The sequence below is a fragment of the Temnothorax americanus genome, unplaced genomic scaffold (genome assembly GCF_048541705.1).
Source record: "Temnothorax americanus isolate GAGA-0224 unplaced genomic scaffold, ASM4854170v1 Scaffold1, whole genome shotgun sequence".
In the NCBI taxonomy this organism is placed as follows: domain Eukaryota; kingdom Metazoa; phylum Arthropoda; class Insecta; order Hymenoptera; family Formicidae; genus Temnothorax; species Temnothorax americanus.
The window spans coordinates 2,673,236-2,693,596 of NW_027509230.1; the positions used below are offsets into that span (position 1 = coordinate 2,673,236).

Consider the following 20,361-nt stretch of genomic DNA (forward strand, 5'->3'; position numbering starts at 1 on the left):
TCGATTCTGGTGCCGCTTGTCTGATCCTTGATGATGTAAGATGGGAACGGGTCAAAGAGATTTTGCCCAGCGAGAATTTGCTGTCTCCATTAGTGCAATAGCCAACCGAGACGCTTTCCGGAGTAAACATTTGCCGGATAAAAAGGGAATACCATTAGCGTGTCGATGGCGAGGCGAGTGCTTGACGGTGAGCGGCGCGGCGCGAGCGGCTCGAAAACACTTTGCGACACACGTAATGCCTGGTAACAGGTCGTCGCCTTCGGATATTTACAGAACGATAATTCGCAAAGGATTTGCTTTAGCAGTCGAAAACGCACCAATGACTCGCGTCGCGTCCTGGGAGAAGAAGTTGCGATCCGAAAACTTTCGTAACGGAAAGAGGGAGAGGGGGGGAGGGGTTCAACAACGAACAAAAGTTCATAAAGCACCAGCTCGATAAATAAGTAGCACGACCAGAATTCCCTAACTCGGACAATAAATTCTGCGCTGTTACGAATACCTCCCTCGCGCTTTACGCTTGCCCGGAGTTCACACACACACTTTCGACTTATCTCTTAATTAATTAAAAGTTACACTGGGTATATTTCGCGACTATCTGGCAATCCATATGCCATAGCGCCTCGCAGCAGTACACACCAATGTTCATCAGAAGTATTTTGATATTTATTCAGACGATTAGAGAAAAAAGAAGAGATACTAACAAAACCTCCTGTATTAAAAACTATTCTATTTAAAATTAAATTAAAATTCTATTATTGTTCTAACTACTTTAACTTTTTTAATGGAGTATTTTCGTAGAAAGAAAATTGTATGCACAATCTGAATCTATTTCTTTAATTTCTATTTGTATTAATTTCAGCTTACATTAGTATGTAAGTATAATCTTCCAGATTTACAATAACACTGTGTGTATTACCTTTAGATTAAGGAGAATGGCAGAGGTATGCCGCGGCGCGATACGCATCCGTCAATCGGCTCATGCTTGGTTCGACAAACACCAGCAAGATTAAACGCGGAGATCGTGTCTACTTGCCACAAGAATCAGACGCAAATCGTGCGAATTATCATTGAGGCTCGAATCCACGCGACAACAAATGGGCGTTAGTTATGTTCGCTAATATTGACGTAGCGTTAATACTCCAAACCGTGATCTATTATTCCATTAAACAAGATTTCACCCGGGGGAGCGTTTAGGAGCGCGCACAATAATTTCTAACTCGTTCAATCGCGAGGCTCGCAAAAGCCTCGCGAACTTTTTCACGGTGTGCGACCTCCAGTGAATACCTACCGACGCTACTCCGGTTAGCTCTCGTGAAACTTTTTCCGAAGCTAGAGTTTAAATTGAAAGCGAGCTCTAAGCTCGAGTAAAATCGTCCGTCGCGTCGTACGAATTTTTCGAGCGGGCACAAAGATAATTCCAAAAGTAAGCGTGTCAAGGATCCGAACCGACGCTAAGTAGGATTTCTGCGGCGAAAATCTAGGACTGGAGACGTTAAGAACAGCTGGAATTCGAAACGTCGAAACTTTCGGCGCGCATAGTTCACCGGGACAGCAACATTCAGCCTTCGTATTCTCCGGAGAATTTAATTGTGTGGAATAACAATTTATTCGTTTATCGTGCCGAGCAAAACCTTTCAGTAAAAAAAAGGAATAACGAGATATTTTAAACTTTTATTCGTAGAAAGCGGAAAGTAAATTTCCATACGCCAAATGAAACTCGTCCAGCGTTTGTAATGCAATGCGATTACCCGGATAAATACTGCATTTACGCGGCTTTTAATAAAAACACGTGTTACGTAAAACAAGATTTTAATGCATGTCAATTTCTTTTAGTAAAAACCAATCCTATAAAATCTTAACAATTTTGAAGAATCGCGAGAGTTAGAAAATGGAATAAAACCGTTTTATGATCACATACCTAATTCTTTCTTCCCAATTAGATCAACATTATTTTATTAAAAAGTAAAGAGTTTCATGCCAATTGGCATGATTAAATGTGTCTGACTAAAAGGTATATGTTTTCATACAAATTCATGAATTTTTAATATTTATGGTTAGGATTCAGTATTTATATAATATTATTCAGTATTAAAAAAATTTTAAATGTATTAAAAATTAAACATGTAATATTCAATTAAATATACAATCTACCCAACTAACCGATGTTTTTTTACACACAATTAATAAATATTTAATAAATATGGTTTTCAAGATTATTAATATTTAGCAATATCGTGAAGTTAATAATATCTTAAATTTATTTTGTTATACATATATACAGACTGCTCCATTGCAACTCTTATCTTAATTGCAAATAACATTTATTTTTTTATTTTACTTTTCCGAATTTACGCCAAAATAATTTACATATTATAAATTATTAATACGAGTAAAGTAACCGTTAAATCGTCAAACATAACATTCGTAAAATATAGTCATCGTTAAACATGGCACAACCAGATAAATGCTGCGTATTTGCAATAATTGAGTCATCAGTTTTATCATTAATACGCTTCTGTTCTAGATAGATGGGCGAGGCAAATAAAAAATATTTTTCATTAACGCTGTCAGCAACATTTGCAGTTTATTTAATCCAGTGGATTTAATACAAATAATAATTGCTACCGAAGCTATAATGCTGATTGCTTTGAAATTGAAATTTTGGGCGAATCTATTTAAAGTTTTTCATAAAACTGACTGTAAATAAAGTTTGATATTTTTAAACAAAAAGCAAATTTTCAATGAAAAAATTGCACGGATAAATATTAGATAAACTCTGGATATATACTATTTTAAAATTGAAAATAGTACGAATGAAATGCAAATGTCATTCAAAGATTGTGTAATTTACGTTTATATATTTGCATTTTTTTCTATGAAATTTAAATTTGCTTTATTACATATCGCGTCGTACAAATCATGAGAGATGTAAATATTTTATTCGTTCACTACTGTTACTTGTCGCGCTAGCAACGGGAACGGGGCAAACAGCACTTACAAAACCATGTTTGATTGAGCATCAATTATAACTCGATCGTTCAGGTCATGGTTTATCATGGTTCAGGTTACATCGAGCAAAAAACAGCATAATAAACGATATGTATCGATTCACATGACTCTTTCACAGTTTGATTATGAGGTTTCGTCAGGGTTATCTCACTTTTCTTTCGTATTGCCACATGGCACTCGCTACAACGGACGAGACTTTAACAGTTCAATTAACCGAATGGTCGGAATTAGTCGGATTAACGGCGTCGCAAGAAAAAAATGTATTTTCAGAGACTCCGCAAATTTTCCGTGTATTTAATCAGCACGTGCGGACCGTGTAATTGCGCGTTACGCAACTCTCGGACAGATAAGAGTGTTACGCGAGCTAACACGAGATTAACTCGTTTGTTCGTTATGGAATATAATGCGTCAAGCTGTTAATTTTCTCGAAGAAGCAACGCCTTACGCAATCTGAACTCGTTAACGCTGTCGTCCATTAGTCCTGCCACCCTCTCTATTTCGAACTTTGAAGGTATACCTTTGAAAGTGGAAAGCTTGCCTCGAAAAATCAATAGTATAGTCCTGGAATATCCAGCTGCATATTCTTATCGCAAATTTGAGAGAAAATAACAATATAAATAATGTTTATTTGTCATCATCACCGTTGTTGCTAACCAATAACTTCATAAATTGCAATTATAAGTTATTAAACATTATTACAAAGCATTTAGTATCTTTTAGTTCAATTTAAGTACATTTATTTCTTCCCTAATATTCATAAACTTAAAATTAGAATTTAATTTATTCTTATTAAATGCAAAGCTCTGCAATCTTTTTTGCAAAGAAACCTTTGTTTTTTACAAATACTTTTATAAAGGAAAATAAAATTCTAACCTTGAATATTTTTTAAAACAATCTCCTTTAAAACCGTTATCCTTAAAAACGTTATTTAAATGTTAAATTTTATATTAAATTAAGTGAAGAATAAAGTTTTGTTATACATGTAGTTGTCTCTAAACAGTAATTTATTAAAACTCTTTAATTTCCACAATTGAAGAGCAATTGAAGAGCGCTGTTTGAAAATTTCGACATTGAAACGAACAACGGTCGTCTTATTGGAAATTTCAATGTTCACGTTGAAGAAAACCCGCGCGATGTCTATCGATCAGAATAATTTTGAATTACTCGGTGAATTCGCTGCCAGGAAATCGCCGCGAAAATCGAGGTGTCAACGACATACTTTGCCGTTACGAACTACCGCGGAATTAGCGGCGGGCGTCGCATCAGCAATTTTCCGTTCCGTACTTTTCTCACGGCGGTACGTTCCTCATTTTCGCCGCTTTCGGTGACGTAAATTTATCGTTCGTGCCGTGCAGTGCAGTGCAGCGCGACGCAGCGTCGAGCTTCTCGCTGGCGGGCACCGACGGCACCCCGTGTCGCTCCGAAATTGTTTTGCGCTTCGAAAAGCGTGCGATATCACGCTTATCCAGAGAATCTGATGCGTCGCACCGAACAACTGTGAGCCGCTGCATGTGTTGCACGTGCCAGAGCAAACACCATATGCGATATTTTTCGTGCATCGCAACTTTCAATGAGCTATAAAGGCGAATATATCCCGCGTACGCGTTGTTGAAATCTGTCCGCACATTCCGGGCGAAATATTGCATCGGTATACTTTTAATTTAGCACTTTATTTGTATTTGTTTCTCAGACCAGTTAAATTGCGTTGTTTGTTTTTCTTGCGAACTTCAATATTGTAAGTCGCTCAATATCAAATGTCGTTTTTTCTTAAATTTTAATATTCACACATTAATTTTATAATATTAAATAAATCTGTCAAATTTAACAGTAATATAGTAAAAATTAAAAGAAGAAGAAAAAGAAACAGCGAAAGAGGAGAGTGACAAGAGATTGACTTACATTACGAATGATATTATATATTGCTGATTATTGTAACTGGAAAAGAATAACGGATTCAAGTTTCAACAGAAAGCTTTTTATGATAAATACAAAATAGATTCTATATGACAAAAATTCGGTGAATTCGACGAGCGTGTCAATGCTTTGCCAGGCAAAATTTATTCACGGGTTAGACTACGCCGTACAGTATACGTTTCCATATGCACATCAGTAGAGACATGAAAATCTTATTTTCTCCGTCGAGTTTCTCCGTGTTATTTATGTTGGCGGCTTTTTGATGCATGATAAACGAAGTTCTCTCCGTGCGAACAAAGTTTCTCGTTCCGGATGCGTCACACGCGCACTTGTATGACAAAAGTGGGCATAGAATGTCGTTAGTCGAAGGCTGCAGTATTAATCGGATGTTTCTTTTCCAGGAGGACTTGGAACCTCGCGAGGATGCGGGACCGGCTCTCGTGGTACATGGTCTTCTTGATTCTGCCGACAATTCTCTTGGCCAGGTCGCTCGATAAAGGTAAGCAAAGAATATATACGAGATGAGTCTCTTTTCTTCTTCTTGAAATAAGAATGTACTCCGCACAACACGCGCTTCTCTTATTTTAAACGTATACAAAATAATTGGAAATTGATTATATAAAAACAAACATTATATTATTCATTTATTAATTAAATGTTTGCAAATGAGAGCAAATTACCATTGACACACCTTAACGCGTTCAATATGTTTTTCATTTAATTATTTAAATTATGTACGAAGATATAAAACAATCACATAAAATATTTTGCATATCATTAAGTTACGTCAAAATGAGGTTCGAGCATAAGATATACTGAATAGAATTATGAGTTAGTTTCATCATCGCTATTGACGGCATCATTAATTTCTTTGTCATGCAAGAAAGATGAGAAATACCAATAATAATGAACACGTACAATGGGTTAGATAAGATGGGAGATATATTTCGTCACGTGAGCGGCATAATAATGCACGGAGACACGGAGCTTGATAAATTCTTAGGTGCGTTGTATTGTTAAAAAATGCTAGAAGATGGCCCTTTCTGTGTATTGAACGATGGGACCATTGTAATGGACTCGACTGCGGTTCATAAAGGGAGCCTTTCAAATTTTCTGGAATTATGGAATGCCGCTTATATCGGGTGAAGTGAATAAAGCTTTCACTTTCGATTGGCACGGAAGTCCGCGAGAATGCCTTTTCTGTGGTGGAGCGTCAGTAATGCTGCCCTACCGATTACAACACTATTACAATAATTTTGTAATCAATGTTTGCGTTTTTTTTTCAAATGCTTTTACGCATTTATATATCGTGGAAAATTGGAAAAAGTCAGTAGAAGGTATTACTTTCTCTCCTCGCGCGAGCGCAGTGATGCTCTTAACGTAAAAGCTCTTTAACGTTAATCGCAGGTAAAATTTGAATGAGGCGCTCGAAAAGTTAACGCTTGAATTTACATTTCGTGGTACAGGTCGCATTAGGGCGCATTACGTTCATAAAGTATTAATCCCATCTAAGAGAAGCGATATCGCGAGCAATCTTCTAATAATTACTTCCTTATAGCAATTATGCCGAGGTAGTAGAGTGCAAATTATGCATATTATTTCATATCGCGTTTTGATGCATTACCGCCTAAGATCGAAAGGCCTATTTTTTCAGCTTTTGATATCGATCGTTTGGCGTGCATATATAATTATTCTAATTTAACGTATTCATTGACATTCATAGCGCAATAAATGTATTTATGTCCGCGTCACAGTTAAAGCGAACTTGTATTCGTGTTACTAAAGAAGAAAGTCGAACAAGAAAAAAGATGACGATACGCATTTATATGTATTTATAATAGTTTTGATTAATTTTTTGATCAATAGCGATAAATGAGACTAATCAATATTTATATATCAAGAAATATAAAAACCTTTATTAATCACAATTTGTTATAAAAACTTATTATATTATTTAATTTTCTAGTAACTTTCATTAGTTAGTAGCCAGTACAAAAATTTTTATATTTTGATTTAGGCTTGATACATGAATCAAATTAATTTAGACTTCTTATCAAGATTATCTATATATAATCTCTTCGAATTGCATATTAGCAAGGCGTGCGTTAAATATTTTTCTATGAAGTCACTTGGCTTACTTATCCTCAAAAATATATACGCTAATAATAAGACGCACTGAATAAATAACGCTAGGTGGATAATTCTTTACGCGTGATGAATGTGCCGACACTCAAAGGAAAGCCGGTAGAAAAGTAAGAAAGCCCGGGTAAAGATGTGCCGGCATGCATGCACCATAATGTCGTGGATAATCCCGGAAAACGCTTGCAGATACAGGGTGAAATAGAAAACGCGCAGTTAAAAATTTTATTCTCTCCCGTTTACTTCTCCAGGAAAAATAACTTGTCGCGCGGTGGCGGTGGTCTAGGCGGATATGTATTCGTCTTGAGAGAAATCCTTTTTAGCGCGCGAAACCGTCTTGCTGGTTTACCTATTTGCGCATATGCCCGTATGCACATCAAACATCGAATTTCCAAGCGAAACGGAGAAGCAAAAATACGAAAGCGAAAATGTCACGTAAAAAAAGGTTAAAGCGAAAATAAGTCACGCAGACTAGCGCTCCCTTGAAATGTTAAATATTCATAGTTTATCTTATTCTAAGCTTTTGGAGAAACTGGGGACACTTTTTTGGAAAAAGTAACGTACAAAGTTAGTTTGAATGAATTGTACTTATCGCCTTTAAAATAAATCCGACCTATATAACGATATAGTCATATCCGCAAATGACATTGGAAATTTTGTTAGTCGATAAAACTTTTTTTAAATAAAAATATAGAACAAAGGAGAGAACACCGATGTGCATGCGTATCAAAGCTTTTGACAGACACCTGTTATACGTAAACGTGACGAAAGTGCTAATTCTAATTAAAATGCTCGGCATAGCTCGGTGAATCTTCAAATGCAACAAGAATCGCTCATTTATTCCGAACTCACGCGTGCATGCTCGTATACTGCACGTACGACCATCGTGCGAGTCATTAGCGGCAAAGAGAAAGAGGAAATCTGGAAGCGTAAGAAAAAGCCCGACGGCGGAAATATGGAAATACGTGGAAGATGTGGTACGTGCGCAAAAATAGCATCATACATTTTCCAGTCTACTGCTCGTTAAGGCGTGGTGCGCGGTGTCTGAAGTGAGATTTTCATCAATGCGCCGCGTTCAAGCCACGTCAGAAAAGGAAAAGTGGATGCAGACTCGCTTGGTCAGCCGCTGGCGATGAGGGAAAGAAACATTGCAGGGATACGATAAAAAAAAAGAAAACGCACGCTACAGTAATACAAGCAAATACGTTCAAACAACGCGTAAAAAAACGCGGTCTTTCGGTTGGTTGAAGAGTGAGGGAAAAAACGAAGCAACGAAAGATTCATAAAAATGATGAAAGGGATATTTTCATGAAGAGTGGAAAACATATACGTGGCTTTTGGATATTTATATTATAGATAGTGACAGAGAGGGAGAGAAGAGAGAGAGAGAGAGAGAGAGAGAGAGAGAGAGAGAGAGAGAGAGAGCGCCATGCATGCCACATCCGCTATAAAAGCGACACAGCGAAATAAATTTTGAGAGTACACATTTCTGGTTTTCCTACCTCTTTCTTTATTCAGACATTTCGCATACGAAAATGATTATTAATGTACATTGTTATTACTTTCTCATGGCATCCTCACAAACAGAGAAAAAGAGAAAATAAAAATGTACAATACTTTTTTAAAGCTTTTTCAGAATGTCGCGGCAGTACATCTACTTGTACGCATTTTCTGCAACGAAGAAAAAGAAAGAAAGGCGGAAGAAGTTAACCTTACATTTGTAACGAATTATTAATCATTATATGTATATTATGTTAAATTATCTGCGTGCAGGCAAAAATGCATTAAATTTCGTGGATGTACAAGGAAAGAAAGAAATATGCGCCCAACACAGCACGATTTTGAAAACAACGCGTTATTTATATTAATAGTATATTAAAAGTAATAATATTAAAAGTTTAAATATGAAATTTAAACCGATATCTAGAGTTAAATTACGCTAATTAGAGTTAAAAACCGCTAATCGCAATCTGATCATAATTATTATTATATACGCATAGCGATCGAATGTAAAATGATTTATGTACGGTCAGAAAAAAAACGCTAAAGTAAGGACACATTCCATAATGCGTGACAATAATTACGTATGCATCCTAGTCGTGTTTGTATTCATACGCGCATGTGTGTCGACATTCTTCACCAAAATCCATGAAATTGTTTCCATACCTTGCATGTAGGCATGCGTAATCGTCAACATGAAATGCTTGGTATGTGGATACAGTGGAAACTTGGAATTAGGAAAGAGTATACATCTTCGCTGTTTATTGGACTTTGCATATATAATTTTTTTTTCCTTTTTTCATTAATAACAAGATAAGAATTTTTAATTTTGAGTACATTACTTACGAGTGAGAGAGAACGTGTCTTTCATTCCTCGCGCCTTCTATTTCGTCAAATAAATTAACGTGAAGAAAATTTTAATAAACTCGTATGAAATTGTTCGCATTTCAATTTCTTTTGCTAATGATAAATTAGATAATTATATAGTTGTTGAGATTTGTTGGTAAGAAAGAACTTAATAAGGTATTAATGAAATACATATAGTAATGGTTGGACTACATAAAAATCTCGGGGTTTTCTTTACATAGTGATTTATATCTGTCCTGAATCTAAAACCAAAAGTAATTTATATTTAACATCTTAATGCTATGCCGTGATATACACGGGAGGTGCAAGCCACATGAAATCGCATTTCAGAATCGTGCTAGAGAAAAAGTTACATCGGTCGGACACTCTGTGTTACGATCGTTTTTAATCGGGAACGCCCCTCTTTCGCGATGCAATTTTACTCACGACTACTCAACAACTCTATGAAGGTGTTGCGTTTTTTCAAAACAAGTATAAGATCTGGTAAGAAAAGAGAGAAAGAATAAGTAATGGTCGCGCGATAATCAGCAGCGCGGGGAACGTGTACGCGCTCATAGACTTGTAGACATGCAACTTCCTGCCGCAATAAAAAGGATTTTTCGTGCGTGCAGACCGCCGCCGCCGTCCACACACAGGCGAAAAGGAAGTATTATTCAGGCCTACGCGATGGCAGTTCAAAAGAGACACGCGATAAGGGTAGCTTGGCTTCTTTGTATTGGCGATAACAAAAGAAGTGTATTTCTACCGCTATACGATGAAAGTCTTGTTTTCTAATGAGTGTTATATCATTCGAGGATTGTAATTTGTAAAAACATATTACCGTATTACCGCGGAAATAAGAATGTAATTATACAGCGAAAACATCTTACTCTATAATACCTTTTGATGTTTTATTCTAATTTAAAGATTATATTATTGTTCAAAAATTACACTAATTTCTGAAAGATATTTATATTATAATATTATTCCATTAATATATATTAAATTTAAATATCAATAGAATAAAATTAAATACAGTTTAATTATCATAATGTATTAAAATAAGTATATAATTGCTGATTTAATAATTATTATTATTTCTTGAGCCTGTTTGATATAACATACTCGCAAGAGATATACTCAAGAATTTCGATGGAATTTTTAATAGAATTAATAAGGGAAAATTTTCTTTTAATAGGGTAAAACCAATAAAGGGGAAAGTATTTCCCATCTTGGAGTAGTACAGGCAAGAATTGTCTCTTGATAGCTTAATCGCGTGGAATCGGCATACCGCTTTAAAGAGCTTTCCCCGCTTTGAAATTGAAATCGCGCCAAGCACATTTAGGTAGCTTCCCTGGAATCGTTACGCCGGCATCCATATTTAGGTATCGGAAATTCTATAAAAGGCGATGCGAGAAGTTAATTTGGGTCTATATATATATCTCACAATCGATATTTAATGTAAAAAGTAAACTTACATACGGCAAATCTCGAAATATCAGCTCATTACGTGAATAAACTCTCGTTTTACAACAGAATTTAAAGGACATTCACAAGATTTAAAGTGGGAACTCTATTCGTTAAATTCAGAATATTAACAAGAATTATTGAGGATGTAATTTTTTATTATGTATTTATAATTCTATTATGAAAAATGTTTAATATTATATAATATTCAATGTATTTTTGCGTAACCTGCGAGTTATATAACTTTCAAATTATATGTAAAAAATAGCGGATCAGTACTGCTTATGTAAGATCTAATTAGTTCCCCGTGATATTTCACAAAGGCCTTTGCAATAACAAGGACTTCTTCTCGATTCTCTTTATTCTGCCTTTCTCTCTCCCTTTTAAATCATAACATCAAAATTGAATTACAAAGTTTGCGAAAAGAATCCGATCTTTAAACATCGATAAGGCGTTTCTACCTAGGCAGGCTTCCTACCTAAACTGTATTTTTCTTCTACTTCCATTACTTCATGAATGAAACCAATGTTTCCTGAACAAAATTGTCATATAATTTCTGCCGTAATATTAATCCGCGCTGCACCCAAATCGTCTTTTCTTTTCGCAAAAGCGAAAATTCTTTCTTTAACAACGAGCAGTCCTTCCGCTCACTCGAGTTAACCGATTATTCCCACGAATGACAAATTACGTCACTTATCTATCTCATTATTAAGACGCGCTATTATCCCAAGTACAAAGTTTTAGTGCCTAAGAGGTTCTTATATCGTGGTCTGGTCGTCTGCCTGTGAAAACCCACCATCCTTTTCAACGGTGTATTGTCGACTTTTAAACGATCCCATCCGACGTGGACAACCGCCAGATAGTTTGGAGGTACAATTATCCCCGCAAAAATGTAACGAAAGTTATTGCATCGGTGCACTTGCTATAAGAGTGTCCTCGAGGAGCATCATCGTTCTCTCTACTTTCCTGAAAACTGCAATCTCGATTTATCTGGTTCTAGACTTCTTAAAGTCTAGGTTATTTTCGTCTTTGCAGGTTCTAAGATTCTCAGTTTCTTAAATGGTAAATTTCGTGAGTCTTGCCTGGTTCGTAGAAAAGACCTTTTAGGTCATAAATTACCTAGAAGTTTTCTAGATATCTTAGATTTCAATTTTTACTTAGATTTTAGATATCTTTAAATATTTATGTCTCTGAATCATACTTTTTCTATAAACGTGTAAGACGCTTTTTAATGATCGCTATTTGAAAATCACCGGATGTGTGTGCTCGTGCGTTTATCATTAGTTTTATATCTTTACACATATAGGGCTTTTACCAATTTTATTATGTACATAGCAAAGAGTTTACATTTAGACTTTAAAATTAATTTTCAAGCGAGCTTATACGCAGATAGTCAAGTTTAAACATTGCAGGATTAGACGAGTTACCGAATTATTAGAGAGCTTTATCGTAGAAACAAGAGATTAAAGCTATAGTGAGCTGAAACATAGCTTAATAGTCAATTGTTGTTTTGGGATATAATATTACTTTTGATCTCAATTTTTTGCCGTATGCATTGCATATTCTCACGCGAGACATTTATTTTTACACTAATTGTATCTAATTTTTTTTCTTACATGCATAAAAAGATATTACAAGATTCATAGCAAACAAATTAGTTTATCATACGTTTATTTTCACATCGCTAATGATCATTAAAGTAATGCCATAATATATTTATAATATTTTTAGATCTCATATAAGCTCGCTATAAATTTATTTAAGCTTCCATCTGTAACTATCGCGGACGTAATACTCTCGCACAAGAAATAATTCTTCAAAGATTATTAACGCACTTGATCTTTCAAAATTCGTGTATCTTTTTGTACATATAAATTCCCAAAACAAGTATTGATTATTTTAATCGGACACTATTGTAATCATCTTGTCGTCCGATGCGAAATGATTTCAGCGATCGAAACTGCATTTCCGTCTCGAAAGCGCGCGCGAGAGAGAATCGAGTTTGCCAAGTATAAGAGGCAATTCCCGCAAATTATGAAAGCTTCCGCGTTATCGAGGACGCTGCCAGTTTTATCATGGCGAGAAAGTGAAAAACTGAATCCAAGCACTCTTTCGTCTCACAGTTTCTCCTCCGCGCGGTGCATTTGACCCGCCGTGAATAAACTGTGGGGGGCTACCCATATCTTAATTCTCTCTCTCGGCGACACACGTGCATACAACGCGCGTGTAATTTATGCGAAGCTGTCAAACCCGGAAATGACGTCTTATACGCTCGGTCCCCGTCCTACATCGTCAGGGGTGAACAAGAGAGCAAAATGTTGCGCGAGAAAAGAAACGGCAGGTTGGTTAAAAAGTGTATAGCTCTCGCATTTCGAGGACATTCGCCCCGGTGAATGAGAAACATATCCTCTACTCCGTTTGGCTTAAACAAGTGTTCGCCGAACACTTGTGCCTTGTCATACGGTTGCAGTGTTTAGGCGATCTGAAAGCAAGATAAATTTAGTGCTTGAGTTTTCAACGGCGTTAACTAAAGTTGGAAAAATCGTATCTCCGCTCTCGCTTTTCGTAATCTCACTCATTCTCCGCCTTCGCAAAATTCTGCTGATAGATGTCTTCGTTATTACATGATTATATTACATAATTTGATTAACTTTTTCAAATGTTAATTTATAATTCAAAAACGTGTTACGTTTTCACAAAAAGTAATTATAACTAAATTGGAAAATCGTAATATATTGACATACCTTCTCTCTCCCCCGGTAATCTCTGGAAATCGCAATTTACGCTTTCCTAAAGCGTGCGGCAAACGTTCGTAGAGTCTACAGTCCTTGTGTCAGCTAGAGTCCACAGTTCTACAGCGACATATTACAGTTTCTAATATAGCCACGGTTTTGGGTTTAGCTGTGTCCCACATCAACGAACTAATTCCGTTTCAACAGTAGACTGTTGGGAGTCGAGATATTCCAACTATTAAAGCGGTGTGCAAACGGTGTACAATCAATATACGCATGGCACGACTATAAAAAAGAAACGGTATTCGTGGCAGTTCCAGAGTATCGCGGGTGTATATTTTTGTGACTTAAAATTTTCTGCGAAATCTTAACTTTCGAGTAACATCAATTCAAATTGTACGAAAGCTTCCGTTGCGTGAAATTTATCATGGAACATTTCATGCGGTTCCGCATAATTTCGGCAAAATTCTTCCCGTTGCTACGATCTGAGAACTACTTGGCAATTTTACAAGAGAGAGAGAGAAAGAGCAAGATCAACTTCAAATCGTTGAAAAAAAAATCTATACGAAAGGAAAGACAAGAATCTGGTGACATTATATAGATCGCCGTATAATATATCTCTATCAAAAGTGTCGGCAATCGTCGACGTGGTGTGCGCGGACACGAACGCGGCGCGATTGCACATAAAGCGAGATTCACGCGCGAGATGCATCCCCACGGGCAAGAATATTTTTCGAGTCCTTCGTGAGCGTTGGGATATCGGGCTACCTCTCACCCACCCCCTTCCCCCCGAGGGTGAACCGCCTTTCCCGCGTATATGTACCAGCGAGATAAGCTCTCTTCTCGCTTTCCGCGCTGCCTTTGCCGGCAATGCCGGCCGACTACCCCTACGACGATGACGGCGCGAGGTAAGTAATGCAATATTATTGGAGATCGCAGGGCGATTTCTCGTGTTTTCCGTTGGCACACGCGCACGTACACATGGACACGCTGGATATATGACCGGATGGTTTGCATCTGCGATATGCAAACGAGGCAAATCTATTCCTACCCGTCTTTTTTCTTTTTTCGGTCAGGTGATATTGGAGAGCGGCGATACTGATAACGATAGATCTTAAATTAAATCCTTCCCCACTAACCGTAGAGATCTTTCTTCTCGATAGATATTAAAACAATAAAATCAAACAATTATAGCAACGATATAAGTTTTTCGATCCTTCTTAAAATTACAATAAAATCTTTTTTTTTTAACAAACGATCACCACCAGGAACTTGTTCCTGGATGTCTAAAATTTTTCTCAAATTGGTTTATATGCTCTTTTGTAAAGTTTGTTTTTTTTTCCAACATAATCATCTTTACTATATCAATTGCTTTTTGAACGTGACGGGAACAGAGCGACTATCGCACTTTTTCACTCTCGAGATACATATTTTCCAAATTCTAACTAGAATAAAAGCATCGGTATCATCGCAAACTTTCAATATATATATGTTTATTTTTATGTAAAAAAAAAACAATACATACAAAAAAAACACGATTTTCAAAGTTTTAGTTTTGATCAACGAAAAGTGCAAGGCTTATGGGTCTTTCGTGCCCATCGTTGATTTCAATCGCTTTGAATATGAACAAGCGCCGACTAGCAAATATATTAGCAAACTTCAAGTTTTGAAGTATTTCCATCACTAACTTTTTTCTCACAGAGGAACCGCCTACAAACTTATGCAGGTTTTCGAGAAATCTTTAATAATTGAAGTCGGTATTAGGTATCACCACGAAAAACCCATGAGTTTGTTTTGAGGGTGATATATAAAGTTACAGGCACTTGAAATAGATAATAAAATCAAATGTATCGCCCGAAAATGAAATAATTAAGACCTCACGTATTTCAACTACAATTTATTTCGCGAAATCACTTTTCACCCAAGATTCCATTCTTTAATCGAATTTAGGCCATTTTAACTTATTATTAGATTGATGAATGATATATCTAGAAATGGTAAATAAAAAATATGTATAAAAAAAAAAAAAAATTTCACAGATTCGAGGATATCGTTTTTAAGATAAAGCTTTGCTATATATTATAACGGAATCTCTTTCCGCGAGATAGATTTAATTGCGAAACAACTATGCGTGTTTCTGGCAAGTGCGCTAAGAGGGAATTAATTGCACCGTGTATGGATTGCCAGGTAGAATTATCTGAGACTGTCGTATATCTAGATTACACGCATAGCCATCGGCGATATATTTTCCATTGCGGTGTCCGTAATTACTATACAGGCAATGTATTTTACGTTAAGCGTGCACGTATTACGAAAATTTCCAGCTGATTAATTTGCGGTTGTACGCGCAAATTTTCGCAAAATTGTGCAAAGCTAGCATAAATTGTTATATTATTAAAGACCTAAATTTTTTCGATCAGTCCCTCTTGTTACTTTATTGATCATATATATATGAAAATATTTCTTTATCATATCATAACAACCTAAGTCTCACATCCGAATTTATTTATTTATATATAATATAAACTTTTAAGTTTTTTAAAAATATAACAACCATTATCTCAAATTTTAAGAACTCTGATATTTTGTTCTGATATTTACAAAGAAAAGATTTTGTACGTACATGCATAAAAAAGATGAATTTGATCCGCGAGGAAATGTGCCACATAAATAGCGAGCATCGCATGTTCGCGGCGACGCGACGATGTAAAAGCGACTGTCGTAAGATTATAAGAAATATTGCAGCACGTTACAAAATATGTCCGTGATCGTGTTTGTCTCGTCGGTATTTACATACGTCGACACGATGTCGTTGAACCACGCGACTGTCACGCATTTATGTGTGCGGCCGCCCTCATGCGTAGTACCGTACGAATACAATATATTGTCGTTGCTTGACACCTCTGTCGATTGGAAACGATACGAATATACGTTCTACGTGTTTGTTGGCCGCTTATCAGCAAGGGTGGTGGAGCACGACGCGAGGTTACAATCGTTACCTATGCTAAGCTTTGACCACACGTACTTGATACAAATGCAATTTACTCTCGGTGTGTATATGTATAGCCATACAGTTATTGACCCTGCAATAAATAGATAAGCTGATAATGTGTGTGTGTGTGTGTGTGTGTGTGTGTGTGTGTGTGTGTGTGTGTGTGCGTCTATTCTCCACTCTGAAAATTTCTGTAGTGTCTCTTTAGAAATCGATATTATTTAATGACATCACGATCAATAGCCCCTTATCAAGCATTTATTTGTGATTTTCTTTAACTTAATTACTGATTCGTATTATCATCGTTACTATATCGGTTCACTGAGGTATGAAGAAAAATATAAAAATAATTCTGATAAATGATCTCTCCTTTTATAGAAAGTTCGACAACTTTCACAAAACATAAAAGACAATAAACTCTATTAACGTCACAGGCAATATTGCAATTATTTTATTAAGTGGCAGCATTCTCTTGCGAGTTTTTTAACGAATAATACATTCGGCAAAGGGGAAAGACCTCTTTACGTTACTACATAGCACGTTATTTATCGGTGCGGTCAATAAGGAATGCATCCTTAGGAGTTTTCACTTCCTTCCTCGAGGACAGACTACAAATGCGAACGTTAGGTACTAATGCGTTTTCGGTACCAGGTAACTGAAAGGTGTTCCATCATCGTTAGTGTTGACCAAAATTAATGACGCGTAGATTTAAATGATGTCCGATATTAAACGATTCGAGGATATTAGATTGCAATGTTTTCTTGAAAGTAGTAAAAAAACTATATCAATTCAGATATCTTTCTCTGAATGCAAAATATCATCAGTTAATGACTAGTATTAGAATGACCCGGTTATTCGAAAAGTAATCACGCCAAACATCTCGGCTCTAAATCGCGTTTTATGGATACCTACGGGCGACAACGCCGCAACTTTACTACCATAATCACGAGATACGGACGTCTATTCGCAATATAATTTTTGCGGCTGTAACCAATTATGGGAAGCGTAGCTTCGATGTTCGTCGGTTTACGTTCGATCATAAGCGATTCGTAATGGAAGTTGTAACTCCAAAGGTATAATAATGAAACGGATATAAAGCTTAGTACAGATAAAATAAACTTCTTGCTAGTGTAAGTGATTTTGTATTAACATAATATATTTATTTTATTTATTTTATTATTTAAGTAGCGCTATATATAGAGATATGCTATATATTGCTATATAATAAAATTAACTTGATATATAATATAAATAATAGTAAAAGATTATTTATATTACTCTATTATGGCATTTTTGTTACATTTATTCGCGAGATCCTTCGCAATATCGAACTATACCGTATCTGTTGCGACCGGAATTTATCGTTTACTTATACATGTCTGTCGATCGACTTACAATGAACAGCGACGACGTTGTTGGTAAATAGGAGAGTAGGTTATATCCCGTTATCCAATTTCGTAACGCTATCAAATGACAGAAGACACATGGCGTACTATATCATTGACATTGCGTATGCAACGTGCCATGGGATTGTACAGTCAATTTAATTTGTTGTTGTAAAACACTATGTTGAGGACATTTTTATTCAACGCATCGATATTTTCATCAAAACAGCACGTCAGTGATAAATTGATATATATTTCACTCAAATAAAGCCAACCTCTCCGCTTGTTGTTAATTTAATTTATTCTGTCGATATCAATTTTTATGAACATAGCATTGTAAAAGTTAGTTTTTGTAAAAAAAAAAAAAAGATAATATTTTACGAGTTCTCCTAATTATTATAAATATGTATACTATGTCACAAATATTTCTCTATGTCATGTACCCTGCGATACAACTATGTACAAATATCTCTACGTGTGATATAACTGATGCTTGTCAGCAAATTTGACAGTATTTGCCAAAATTGGACTCCGCCTGTGTACTAAAATGCTGACCAAGCTCGCTCTTGATTTTATCAATACGTGTTTTCGAAGCTTCGATGCTTTTCTCGATCGAAACATCAATATCTGCATTGGCTTCGACGGTACAGCAATTTCGGAAAACTTTAGTAGCTTTATTAGAATACTAATAAATTTTCATTTCCTCAGAGCTCTGTTAAATTGGTGTGGAAAGAAACTCCGAAAATTTTAAAAAATATTAGATTTATCTACTGACTTGTGTGTGTATATGTATGCGTCAAATTATAGTAATAGCTGCTGCACGTCAGTCTGCGAAGTAACGCGCTTTTTTGTGCTCGCGGGGTAAAGACATAATTGTTGCTATTACGTACACAACGGCCGTATAATTTAGATACGCGAATAATGTACCTTCCTGAGTTGGAAACGCCGCCGCTACGACGGTCCGAGATCTTCCGTGAAAAAGCTCCGAGGAGAGCCGAGCCGCGAAAGAGACAGGGACGCCGCGCGCCGCGGTGATGCATTTTTGCAGAGACCACCCACGTGGAAAAAAGGCGGACGCTGGCTGGTAAGCCATGATAAGCGTTAATGGGCCACCGCCGGGCTTCATAAAAGTTATTAAATTCCTGTCAAAAGCTGTACTTTTACGGAAGCGGCCGTTAGAAGAGCGAGAACGGGAGCACACCTGGCACGATCGAGGGCGAGCATCGCCGTCCGCGGTCGACCGACAGCGTATTCGTAAATAGCTTTCGTGCTATCGACCAAACTTTAACTACCCGCGGACGTGGAAACGGCAAGTTCCGCAAAAGTTCGAGATGCGACGCGCTTTACGAGACTTTATCCTGCGTCTTGTCATAGCACGGCGACATGGTCTCTAAATTCTGCATGTCGCGAAAGATGTTATCTTATCACATGAGCTTTTACAGGGACACGTTTCCTGAATGTAGATTCCAATTTCGAAAGTTCAGCAGACAAAGACATGGAATTGTGGCATAAGTATTATTGACTTTGTATAACAAGTCTCAAAATAAACGTATTCTATCGAGGAAATGTCCATATAGGAAATTTATATATATCTATGTCGCACACACACACCGTTATACTTTTTATGAAATCCAAGATCACTGATATGACATGTAATTGACATAATATAGAATGTTGAAATATTTTCTCAATTTGCTTAAATACTAGCTATAGCTTTGACTATATAAATATAATTTGAATTATAGGAAATAAAATTCATGCCTATGCATCGAATGTTCGATATATTAAAATTAAATACTTTGAGTTATTAAAAACTAAAAGGCTTGTAGAACCCCTAATTGGAACAAGTAATCAGCGCTCAAACGTTAGCTAGTTCAATAATTTACAACAGATTTTGGAAGCGACTTTTTCGCTGCCTCGCACGACATTATTCTTACTTATCCCTTGATAAATTAAAGAACCGTGAAAATTTTCGCGCCAAGTACCGAGGCTATTAAATCTTAATAAAAAATCAACCATCAGGCGCAGGCGCCGACGCCGGCATTTATACCGTCGTAAATTCTGTGTCGTTTAATATCGCACATATATCCAAATGACTATGAAAAATGCATAGAAACCCTCTCGCGCCCACCACCCCCGCGTTACTTGATAAAATATACGTCGGTCGTAATGCCGAAAAAATCCACGGCGATGCAAGTGAGCGAGCGCGGATGGATTTACGACGTCGGCTTCCCCGAACGACTCCCCCGTCACAGCATGACGAATTTAGCCCGCACTTATCCTATCTTAAACAGGCTTATCTCAAATGGATTCCAAACGATGCTGACACTTGCGATCAGCGTTAGCCAAGAATAGATGATCAAAACCTGGCACACCG

The 20,361-nt window shown here is 36.5% G+C and overlaps 1 protein-coding gene across 6 annotated transcripts in view; it reads left to right on the forward strand.

Annotated features, from left to right (window-relative positions):
* Dpr12 (defective proboscis extension response 12) overlaps nt 1–20,361 on the forward strand; it is a 252,612-nt gene that overhangs the window by 118,805 nt on the left and 113,446 nt on the right. For 5 of the 6 annotated variants that reach the window (XM_077401490.1, XM_077401483.1, XM_077401477.1 and 2 more), the window contains one exon: nt 5,325–5,422. In XM_077401490.1, the coding sequence (XP_077257616.1) occupies nt 5,347–5,422 (76 nt within the window). In that variant the 5' untranslated portion in view covers nt 5,325–5,346. Of the gene's footprint in view, nt 1–3,206; nt 3,521–5,324; nt 5,423–20,361 lie in introns of those variants that run through there. The other variant, XM_077401474.1, reaches the window with a different exon arrangement.